This window comes from Carlito syrichta, unplaced genomic scaffold (genome assembly GCF_000164805.1).
Source record: "Carlito syrichta isolate Samal-C Ts95f unplaced genomic scaffold, Tarsius_syrichta-2.0.1 Scaffold84695, whole genome shotgun sequence".
Taxonomy (NCBI): domain Eukaryota; kingdom Metazoa; phylum Chordata; class Mammalia; order Primates; family Tarsiidae; genus Carlito; species Carlito syrichta.
In genome coordinates this window covers 242,232-254,731 of record NW_007028791.1, presented here as the reverse complement: position 1 = coordinate 254,731, position 12,500 = coordinate 242,232, and the positions used below count along the sequence as shown (strand labels likewise).

General features: G+C 36.3%; 1 protein-coding gene across 3 annotated transcripts in view; it reads right to left on the bottom strand.

Moving 5' to 3' along the window:
- Positions 1 to 12,500, bottom strand: part of TAOK1 (TAO kinase 1) — an 88,869-nt gene that overhangs the window by 49,894 nt on the left and 26,475 nt on the right. For all 3 annotated transcript variants that reach the window (XM_008056608.2, XM_021711601.1, XM_021711599.1), the window contains exons 3-7: positions 10,626 to 10,727; positions 8,779 to 8,824; positions 8,011 to 8,107; positions 5,977 to 6,090; positions 1,729 to 1,820 (exon numbers count right to left, since the gene is read on the bottom strand). In XM_008056608.2, coding sequence (XP_008054799.1) covers positions 1,729 to 1,820; positions 5,977 to 6,090; positions 8,011 to 8,107; positions 8,779 to 8,824; positions 10,626 to 10,727 — 451 coding nt within the window. The remainder of the gene's footprint in view (positions 1 to 1,728; positions 1,821 to 5,976; positions 6,091 to 8,010; positions 8,108 to 8,778; positions 8,825 to 10,625; positions 10,728 to 12,500) is intronic.

Sequence of the window (12,500 nt, the reverse complement as noted above, 5' to 3'; positions counted from 1 at the left end):
TCAAAAACAGGATGATACAGAGCTTGAAGGGAATGGTTAATGTAGAAATGTCAACAAAAGTGAAAACATTTAAAGATTACAATATTTGGGGAAAAAATCAGACTGTATGATAGACTCGATTGGGTTGTAATAGAAATTATAATGTTAATTTACTTTGTAACAATACAGAAGTCCTTAGCTTTATTTTACGTCAATTTACCTATGTACTTGTTTTAGAAAACTGACAGACCCAGGTGAATAATGGTTAATTAAAAATCAACAATAGATTTTACTTCTGATGTATTATTTCAATTCTTGGTCATTCCTTTTAGAATGGTTCAACTAAATAGTTCCAGTATTTCCTGTTTCTTTTTTCTTTTTGAGTTGGGAGTCTCATTCTGTCACCCAGACTGGAGTGCAGTGGCCGCTCCCGGCCACCGCAGCCTCGACCTGCTGGGCTCTGGCGATCCTTCCGCCTCAGTCTTCCAAGTAGCTAGAATTACAGGCACATGGTACCACGTCTGGTTAATTTTTGATTTATTGTAGAGATGAGGTCTTGCCAAGTTGCCCAGGCGGGTCTCGAACGCACGGGCTCAGGCAATCCACTCACCTCAGCCTCCCAAAGAGCAGGGATTACAGGCTGAGCCACCAAGCCCAGCTGTATTTCCTGTTTATAAATAAAGTTTAATGAAATGTTCCCATAAGAAGAGCCAGGCACAGTGGCTCATGCCTGTAATTCCACCACTTTGGGAGGCTGAGGTGAGAGGGTTATCTGAGCCCATGGGTTCAAGACCAGCCTGGGCAATGTGGCAAGACCGCGTCTCTACAATAAATAACAAAAAAATTAGTTGGACAGGGTGGCACATGCCTGTAGCTCCAGCTACTTGGAAAGCTGAAGCGGAAGGATCGCCTGAGTCCAGCAGGCTGAGGATACAGTGGCTGTGAGCATGTCACTGTACTCCAGCCTAGGCAACAGAATGAGATTCCGATGCAAAAAAAAAAAGAAGAAGAAAAGAAAGAAAGACTGCTGGGCTGGTGAGGAAAAGTGTGAGGAATCCAGAGCAAGAAGATGGCCATCATCTTCAATTACAGTGATAGTTCACCTGGCTCACAGTGCGAATGTCAATAAGTTATGATGGTCCACTGCTTTTAGCAGAGTTCTACTTACAAGCAACCAAACAAAATGTGTACACAAAATCAAACTGCTATAGGAAGTTGAGCCCAATCTGTCTTCCTCACTGCAAGACCCTGCTGAGAGCTCCTTATACCTATCGCCATGGTCCCTCCACCCCCAAATAAAGTCTGCGTTACTATCTTAAAAGAACAAAACAACAACAAACTGTTACAATATGGTATGCAGTCTTATATCTAATTTTCAGACCTAACACAAAAGTAATAACTACCCTAGCTAGTTATTACTCATGAAGGCTTTAGAGACCTTCTATAGATGATAAAACTGGTCATCATAAACATATACTAGGCGTTTAACAAATTCTCACTGATGTTAGTCATAGATACCTTAGACTAAATTAAAACCATAGTAGACAACTATTTTAGATCTAATTTAATAAACATAATATACCTAACCTAATGTATAAAAAATTACCAGATAACCAAAGTAAAACTTTAACAGATTTATTGTTCCCCTAAGAAATTGACATATAAAATAAAAATTATAAGTTGGTACAGAAATTGAAGTAAAACATTGATCAAAACTGAATCCATAGTAATGAACAACACAATGCTTACCTAGTTCAATACATGTTATTCCAAGAGACCATACATCTACTTTGCCATCATATTGTCCTTCATCCATGGCTAAAATTACTTCTGGGGCCATCCTAAAACATAAAACGTTCATTTGAATTCAAGTTTTTTTTAAAAAAGCATAACTATTCTTTGAGAATCTAATGACCATTTACATGGAGATCACTAGTTTGAATTCCAGTCAATATATCTGGAGATAATATTTTTTATAATGGGAAATAAGTAAATTATAGGTTGTGAGGTAAATATTTAGCAATACATACATTGTGTGAGGTTCAGTCTTACTATGTGTCATGATCATGTAACTGCAGCCCAAAAGAAGGCAGTCCCAAAGCAGGATTGCATTCTGCATCTATTCAAGTTTGCAGATTTTAATATTGCACACCATTTAGGCCAACAGTTCTCAAATATTTGATCTTAATCTAGATGTCATTAGAAAATTCCAATTTTTGCTTGAAAGATTGAATTTTACCACTGGCAACAAATATTGTCAGTTGTTTTCCTCGAAGTGATAAGTTCATTTATTTGAGAAAATATCTGCCATAATACCTAGAGTTTGTGTCTTTTTTCAAATAAAAATGGTGTTCTATGATAAAAGTGGCTGGGGAGCTTACAATTCAATCACACAATTATCAATATTCTGAGTATCTTAGATATACAGTGAAACTAATTCATGGCTTCAGTTACAGTCTAACATTCTTAGTTTTTATTTATTTATTTAGTTTTTTTTTCTTTCCAGAGACAGGATCTTGCTCTGTCACCCAGGCTGGAGTGCAGTGGCACAATCATAGCTCACTGCAGCCTTGACCTCCTTGGTTCAAGTGATCCTCCTGCCTCAGTCTCCCAAGTAGCTACTAGGACTACAGGTGTGTGCCATTACACCCAGCCAATTTTTTTTTTTAGTTTTTTTTGGTAGAGATGGAGCCATCCTAAAACATATGGATGCTATGTTACTCAGGCTTGTCTCCAACTCCTTGTGCCAAGCAATCCTTCCATCTTTGCCTCCCAAAATGCTGGGATTACAGGTATGAGTCAGTCTGCCTGGCTTATAGTCTATAACATTCTTGATGGTACCATATTTTACATCTCATTTGTATTTGATGTCAAGATAGACACTTAAAACAGTTGCTGACTGCTTCAATAAGACTGTCACTAGGTACTCTCAATGTATGTGTATTTATGTATGTGTGTAAAGACATAGATATGTATCTAGTTCCTGTGTTCCAAATATACCATATACAAATTAACAAATATGTAAATAAAGTAAACTTTCTTTTTTTTTGAGTTGAAGTCTCACTCTGTCGCCCAGACTGGAGTGCAGTGGCCACTCCCAGCCACCGCAGCCTCGACCTGCTGGGCTCCAACGATACTTCCGCTCAGCCTTCCAAGTAGTTGGAACTACAGGCACGCGCTGATTTTTGATTTATTGTGGAGATGAGGTCTCGCCAAGTTGACCAGGCAGGTCTCGAACCCTTGGGCTCAGGCAATCCACTCACCTCGGCCTCCCAAAGCGCGGGAAAAGTAAATTTTCAATTGTCAATAACAGGGTGTTTCACAAGTGTTCTTTAAGACAGATGTCCAGACCACACAGCAGGAGGTGAGCAACAGGTAAGCTAGTGAAGCTTCATCTGTATTTACAGCTGCTCCCCATTGCTGGCATTACCACCTGAGCTCTGCCTCCTGTCGGATCAGCAATGAAAAGCCTGCTTCCATTTCCAACACCCTATCTTTGTGAAGCAGGGTTTTCTGCAGTGACAGCAACTAAAATGAGATTATGGAGTAGACTGGACATAAGCAACACACTTTGGGTATCCTGTCTACCATCACCCCCAGATGGGACCACCTAGTTGTAGGAAAACAAGCTCAGGGCTCCCACTGAATCTGCATTATGGTGAGTTGTATAATTATTTCATTATATATTATAATGTAATAATATTAGAAATCAAGTGCACAATAAATGTAATGTGCTTGAATCATCTCGAAACCATCCTTCCCACCCCTTGTCTGTGAAAAAACTGTCTTCCAGGAAATCGGTCCCTGATACCAAAAAGGTTGGGGACCGCTGCTTTAAGATGTTGAAGTAAGTTTGGGAGATCACCTGCAAAGTTAAAAAAGTGCTTTTTGTGTTTTTCAATGCAGAACTTTCTAGGGTCTTTGTTTTATTTTTGCTCTCCTGTTTTGTTTTGTTTTTTAATTTTAGATTTAGGGACACATGTTCAGGTTTGTTACATGAATATACTGGGTGATACTGAGGTTTAGGCTTCTTTTGAGCCTGTCATTCCAGGGCCTTTTTAATTGCTAATATGCATTACCAATTTCTAAAAAGGGAACTCATTAAGAAGCATTACTGCTCAGCCTGTAATTCCAGCACTTTGGGAGGCCAAGGCAAGTGGATTGCCTGAGCCCATGAGTTCGAGAACAGCCCGGGCAACTGGGCGAGACCTCGTCTCTACAATAAATCAAAAATTAGCTGGGCACAGTAGTGCATGCCTATAGTTTCGGCTACTTGGAAGGCTGAGGCGGAAGGATCGCCAGAGTCCAGCAGGTTGATGCTGGGGTGGCTGTGAGCGTGCCACTGCACTCCAGCCTGGGCGACAGAGTAAGACTCCAACGCAAAAAAAATAAATAAATAAAGTATTAATAGCTCAGAGAACCATTTTTATAGAGGGGACAAGGAATCTATCTACACTAGGCTTTTACACAAGGGTCATATAGAGTAGTGGTCTTCAACTTCTCTATTTAGTTACCTCCCTTCAACATTTTTGGGGTGACATCTACATATTATAAATTTAATAGTTACAAAAAAAAATAACATACAGTATATATACACACTGTATATTATATGTGTGCTTTAAAGAAACTTAATGCAGAATTAGTTCATTCAATTTGTTTGTTTATTTGTTGTCCAGGCTGGAGTGCAGTGGCCATGATCCCAGTTCACTGCAGCTTCAACCTCCTGGGCTCAAATGATTCTCCCACCTCAGCCTCCCCAGTAGCTGGGACTACAGGCATACATCACCACATCTGGCTAATTTTCTTTTAATTTTTGGAAAGACGAGGTCTTACTAAGTTGCCTAAGCTGGTCTCAAACTCCTAGGCTCAAGTGATTCTTCCACCTTGGCCTCCCAGATTGCTGGGATTACAGGTGTAAGCCACTGTGCCTGGCATACTCAATTTATTAAAAACACTGCCATATAACCTAATCAGCAAAGCTAGTCTTCATAGTCATACCAATCAGACAAATCAGAATCACTTTCTGTCAGACAAAGTCTGACTTCATTTTTCAATGCAAATAAATGTGTTAACTTGTCCCATCTCATGACAACCACCTCAGTTCTGAATTCTACACCAGAAAAAAAAAGGAGGGGGTGGATATTGGGGGAGAAGGAAAAAGTCAGGAGTAAAAGGAAGAATAAGGAGATGCAAAGGCACAAGACCTTGCCTTGAGTTTGTGCCCTGATCCATCATTATTTCTCATAGATGCAATACATTCTCAAAATGTGTCTCTGGTGTGCCTCTAAAGCTTTTATACCCCAGAACAATGCAGAACCCTTTCTTTTACAAAGCAGGAAAAGGGAGATTTGAAAGGCAGGTGGAAAAGAAGATGCAGTGGACTTAAGACATCACTGTCAGCATAAATAAAGAGGACATATATGAAAGTTAAAGATCTAAAAAAGTATTCCCTTCAAACTTGCCGACAGATACATACTCATTTATGGATTAAATTAGATGATGTCTAGGGTCTGCTTCAAAACAACTGGGATAGGGGTATGAAAAGAGAGCACACAGGGCAGAATTGGGCACATGATAATGTAGTTAGGCTGGGCTACTGGTATGTAAGCCTTCATCATACTTTTGTCTACTTATATTTATGTTTGATCAAATTAGCTACTAATCTTTAAGTACTTTCAGTGTGAATATCAGTGGTACATAGTAAATACAATCCTTAAAAAAGCATACAAACGAGCATTTAGCATGCCTATCTCCTTCCCACTTGAAGTTTATTAAATTTTTTCACTCCCACAACCAATATATGACACAGATAGTAATAGAAATGCAAATGTGGCCAGGATAAAATGAAAAAAATAAGGAGATGCAAGGGGAGTACTCTAAATCTGAATTCAAAACGATTTAAAACAAAGCATAAAGCTTGAAGTAAAAATGTCCAAAGTAGTATTTTGTTTCCAGAAAAAAGACAAGACATCTGAAAAATGTACAACCACATCTTACCAATATGGTGTTCCCACAAAGGAATTGGCAGGAGATGCCATGGAAGCAGATCCAAAATCAGCAAGTTTCACCTGGCCTGGTTCTGTCAGAAGGATATTTCCCGCTTTGATATCTCTGGGTTTAAAGAACACAAAATATGATTTAATGTTCCTTCATTAGATTGTTTTTAAAATAATAAGAATCAAGTAAGAATTCATAAGATGGAGGATAAATCAAAATAATTAAGTGCTGGGATAATCTCACAATTGGAATAATAAGAATTAAGATTCAAATTAGAAAAAATATATATAATTCAAATAAATATATAGTAACAATTTTCTGAAAGAGAAGACAAATAGTAAAAAACAAAAGACAGAAAATTAGGTCATTGCAGCATACAGTTTATATTTGAGTTTCTGTTTATTAGTACAAATAATAGTTTTAAAAATACAATTTAGGCCAGGTGCAGTGGCTCACACCAGTAATCCCAGCACTTGGGGAGGCTCAAGCAGGAGGATTGTTTGAGCCCAGGAGTTCAAGATCAGCCTGAGCAACATAATGAGACCTCATCTCTATAAAAAAAAACAACCCAAAAATTAGCTGAGTGTAGTGGCATGTGCCTGTAGTCACAGCTACTTGGGAGGCTGAAGCAGAAAGAGCACCTGAGCACAGGAGGTAGAGCCTGCAGTGAACCAAAATACATACATAAATAATAGAATTAGTAAACAACTCCTTCATAATGTATAAGATTTCTGAGTACACCACTTAATGTATTAAAAAAAAAGAACCTTACCTTCTAAACTTAGCTTTTTAAAAACAGATTATTCATATTGTTTCCAAACATTAGCACAGTTGTCCTAACTAAATATAAAATGAAAACTGACACATATGAATAAAGTAGTATCAATGATGCCAAATTTACTTTCAAACTTTTCTGAAACAGCAAACATATTGTCTATCCAAACTAAAAAAACTATGGATTATTTATATAACATGATTGTATGTCAAATGGGCACTATAATATACATTTAGCTTTTCAAAATTAAAATAGAAAAATTACATTTCCAAGCATTTGTTAATTCTTACTATAGTATTTTAGTGCACATAATACCAAATAAATCTATTTTCCTTCCATTTGACTTTTTTTAATGGAGAACTACTCTGAGGTTAAGAAAATCTTAGATTGCAATTTCAACTATGTCACTCACTTGTTTACTAGCATATGAATTTCTCTCAGACCTTTACTATCCTCATCTAAAAAAAAGTATAACCCTTAACTCATAATGAGCCTATTATATAGCATAATATGGATTGCCTGGCTCGGATATGTAGTAAAAAAAAAAAAAAATGCAAATTTCCTTTTAAAACAGTCACAACAAATACCAATGCCAAAACCAAATTATAAAATGGTTTAACTTCAAAGTTACTGTATCAACAAGGATTATCAAGGGCCAATGCTCAGAGAGTCTTAAGTAGCTTTTAATTGTCTGGTCATGGAAACAAATCTAGTATTGCCAATTACCAAAAAGACAAAAAGATCTAGGTTTAGTTCTAGTACTGATCTATTTGGCTTTGCAACCTTTGGAAAATTATAGTCACAAACTGGAAAATCAGTTTCTTCATCTGTAAAATGAAAAAGAAAGACTATATGATTCCTAATGTCCTTTACAGCTCAAAATTTAAATAATGCTACAATTAAATTTCTACCACAAATCCATAAAGTGCACATACTTTACAAAGTCCAGTAGTACATGTGGGCAAGGATAAAAATTATCCTAGAGAGAGATCAAGTGCACCACTATGGTCATTTTAAGACATGGACAATCTAAGATATACCTGTTTGTTATTAGTATATTATTAATATTATATGATTACTGTTACTAATGATTAATATTATTGTTGATAGATTATCAGATATTATAAAATATATAGTCTATACTATTTTATTTAGCTAAAACCAATAAAAATTTCAGGGTGAATTAATTCTAAGGTTGATAAGTGCAACAAGTCTCTCATATTTGACTCTCAAAATATGATAATTGTCAAAGCACTTACCTATGGATCATGGTATGAGAATGTAAGTAGGCTAATCCCTGGAGAGCACCATGTGTAATTGCTGCTATTTCCACTTCTTGTAATGGCTTTTTGTGAACTTAAGTAAGAATTTATTTGAAAGTAATTAATACATAGAACATTTTTGCTTAGAAAGTAAATATATATATCTAATATATGGAGAAATTATTAAAATTGGTATTTATCAAGAAGAGGTTTCCCAAGATGATAAAACAAGGCTATTAAACTTTATAACTAGTATACAGCTGTGCCAGCTATTAAGCATATAGTTCATAGACAATTTTCCTCTTACATAACAATATTAAATAATTATTTGATGATATAAAAACAAAAGTAACTAAAGAAGTTCTCTCTTTATTCTTACTTATCTTGCTTTTGAACAAAAGCAGAATAATAGAGAATCCAGAAGAAAACTTGTAAAGTCAAAATGAGAGAAAACTTGCCAATTTTATGCTACTATATAACATTTAATTAATTTAATATGGCTAATTATATAATTAATAATACTGACACTCTTTTGTGTAAGATAGTTTATATATATTAACCAATTTAATTATCAGAACAACCTTATGAGGTAGCTCCTTTGTATAACATTTCATATACTATGCCGAGAATTTGGAAAAAGCTAAGTTTTTTACTCTTTATGGAAAGTTTTACGTTACTTAGTAGCAACATTATTTAAATAATCTTTAACTGAATTATCATTTTATTCTGTTAATAATTTTTTTTTTACACTCAAAGGAAACCTACCTTCTAGTAAATCTGAAGCAGATCCTAAACAATATTCCATTACAAGCTACATGGAAAAAAATAAAAAAGCATTAAAATACATTATTACAAAGATTCTATCTGAGATTAAATCAATTCACCCAGGAGATCAAGAAGACAGTTTGAAGTAAAACTCTAGTCATCACTTAACTTAAAAAGATAAAAGTTATGTATTCGTGTTAAATGCATATATGAATTCAGCTAATGATGCATTAATCTATTAGTAATGCCAATATACAGTCACTTCTATAAGCTATTTCCTATATAATTACTAGTTAAAATTAGAGTCACTTCTATAAGCTATTTCCTACATAATTACTAATTAAAATTACAATTCTGCTACTATTAACCTACAGTGACAATACTGATAATTGTTATGAGGCAGAAAATTGTTCTCTGGAATTATATGTACAATTAGCCCCCTCTCCATCTGTGGGTTCTGTGTCTGTAGATGCAACCAATTATGAATCAAAAATAACTGGAAAAAAATAACAATACAAAAATAATAATATTAAAAACCAATACAGTATAGCAACTATTTGCATAGCTTTTACACTGCATTAGTTGTTAAAGGTAATCTAGAGATGACTGAGAGTATATGGGAGGATGTATACAAATAACATCATTTTTAAATTTTATTTTATTTTTTTTTGAGTTGGAGTCTCACTCTGTTGCTCAGACCGGAGTGCAGTGGCCACTCCCGGCCACCGCAGCCTCGACCTGCTGGGCTCCGGCGATCCTTCGTCTCAGGCTTCCAAGTAGCTGGAACTATAGGCGCACGCTACCATGCCCAGCTGATTTTTTTATTTTTATTTTATTGTAGAGATGAGGTCTTGCCAAGTTGCCCAGGCGGGTCTCGAATCCGTGGGCTCAGGCAATCCACTCACCTCAGCCTCCCAAAGGTGCGGGATTACAGGCTGAGTCACCGAGCCCGGCTAACATCATTTTTTTAAAAGGGACTAGAGCATCCCTGGATTTGGGTATCCTGGGATAGGTGTCTTGGAACAAGTTCCTCACAGATACCAAGGGACAACTATACAAAGCTTAGATTACAATGTAAACATTTCTTTTAAAGCAAACACAGAGCACCTCCTTCCTATGTGTCAGGTATTTTACATATATTAACCAAAACAACCTTATGAAGTAGGTTCCATTATTATCCTTGTTTTACAGATGGAAACCTTTGAAAGACAAAGAAGTAACATGCCCAATGTCACTGCTTTTTCTTTAACTTTTTTCTTTTTCAGTGTCACCACTACCAAAGTATATAAATAAAAATTAATAAAACATTACAAATCTAAATCTAAGATAAACTTATGAAAATGATACTTAGCTGCAGCTTATTAATTTTTCAAAATAAGGCATCATCCCTGGTAACAACAGGGCAAAAGTAACTTTATTTCTTATAATAAAGTATATCAATTATCTACCTTTAGTATTAGTCTACCAGGAAGTCATGATTCATCAAGATCCTTCTGATTAAATGGGTAACAATACATTTATGTCAAAAAGATATATGCTAACATTCAGCCTCAAATAACATGTTTGTTTTCACAATGTCTGAATGATATTACTAAAAGTTTCAGAGGATATTTTAACATACACACAAAAGTCAGCAGAATTTTGGAAAATCTCTGCAGCAGGCCTGCAAAAGTCTAGTATCTCTTATTGCCTATGAGTTATTGGAAGTGATGCCCTTCCTCTCTAGTATAAACTAACATTTCAGGTGTTTTTGCATGTCTTTACACAACCAGTATGAGGCATTCTGAATTAATTCATTATAAACCAAAAACAACTAAAATTACAACAAGGGGAGAACAGATACCAACCCATGCTGTGTGTTCACGTAAATAACAACCTTTGTATTCTATACTGTTGGGATGTTTTATTCTTTGTAGAAACTTGACTTCCTTAATAATATCCTGCCATTTCTGTGAGGAGAAAAAAAAAGGAATAAGAGAAAGAATTTTGAACAGCTGCTTTTCCATAGGAAGTTATATAAGAAAAAAAGTACTAGATTAAAAAGAACTAATAAGAGCATGCAACTTTGCTTGATTTGTAATTTTTAGATGAAAGGTCAAAATAAAAAATTTAAAAGCAAGTATACTTATATACAGGAATACCTTGATTTATTGTGCTTCACTTTATTGTACTTCACAAATTATATATATATATATATATAAATTTTTTTTTTTTTTTTGAGTTGGAGTCTCACTCTGTTGCCCAGACTGGAGTGCAGTGGCCACTCCTGGCCACCGCAGCCTCGACCTGCAGGGCTCCGGCGATCCTTCTGCCTCAGCCTCCCAAGTAGCCGGAATTACAGGCATACACTACCACGCCCGGCTGATTTTTTTTTTTGATTTATAGTAGAGATGAGGTCTCGCTGCCCAGGTGGGTCTCGAACTTGTGGGCTCAGGTAATCCACTCACCTCAGCCTCCCAAAGGCGCGGGATTACAGGCTGAGCCACCGAGCCTGGCTGCACAAATAATATATTTTTTAAAAATAAATTAAAGGCTTGTGGCAACCCTGTGTCAAGTAAATCTACTGGTGCAATTTTTCTAACAGCATGTGCTCACTTGATGTCTCTGTCTTCTTCTGTTAATTATCACAATATTTTTTCAAACATTTTTATTATTATTGTATCTATTATGATCTATGATCAGTGATCTTTAATTTAATATAATTATCTTGGAGAGTCATAAATCATGCCCATGTAAGACAACAAACTTAATCGATAGATATGTGTGTTCTGATTGCTCCATCAATCAGTCGTTTCTCCATTCTTTTTTTTTTTTTTAGTCAAAGTTTCACTCTGTCACCCAGGTTGGAGTGTAGTGGCACACTCACGGCACCACAGCCTTGACCTGCTACGGCTCAGGTGATCCCTCTACTTCAGCCTTCCAAGTAGTTGGAACTATAGGCACACGCCACCACATCCGGCTAATTTTTTTATTTACTGTAGAGCCAAGATCTTGCCAAGTTGCCCAGGCTGGTCTCAAACCCCTAGGCTCAGGCAATTCTCTCGCCTCAGCCTCCCAAAGTGCTGGGATTACAGGTGTGAGCCATTGCTCCTAGCTTCTTCATTCTTCTCTCATTCCTTGGGTCTCCCTATTCCCTGAGACATAACGATATCGAAATTAAACCAATTAATAATTCTACAATAGTCTCTAAGTGTTCAAGTGAAAGGAAGAAAACTACAAATGATTAAGCTTAGTGAGAAAAGCATGTAGAAAAGTCAAGATAGGCCAAAAGTTAGGCCTTTTACCCTAAAGAGTTAGCCAAGTTATGAATGCAAAGGAAAAGTTCTTGAAGGAAATTAGAAAGTACTACTCCAGTGAACACAAGAATGATAAGCAGAAAAAGAGAAGTTGGAAGCTAGCAGAGGTTGGTTCCTGAGGTTTAAGGAAAGAAGTTGTCTCCATAACATGAAAGTATAAGGTGAAGCAGCAAGTGATGATGTAGAAGCTACAGCAAGGTATCCAGAATATCTAGCAAAGATCATTGATGGAGGTGGCTACAATACACAACAGATTTTTAATGTAGACAGAACAACCTTCTATTGTAAGAAGATGCCATCTAGGACTTTTGTTTTTGTTTTTTTGAGTTAGTCTCACTCTGTCACTCAGGCTGAAATTCAGTGGCATGCTCACGGCCACTGTGGCCTCAACCTGCTGGGCTCAGGCGATCCTTCTGCCTCAGCCTT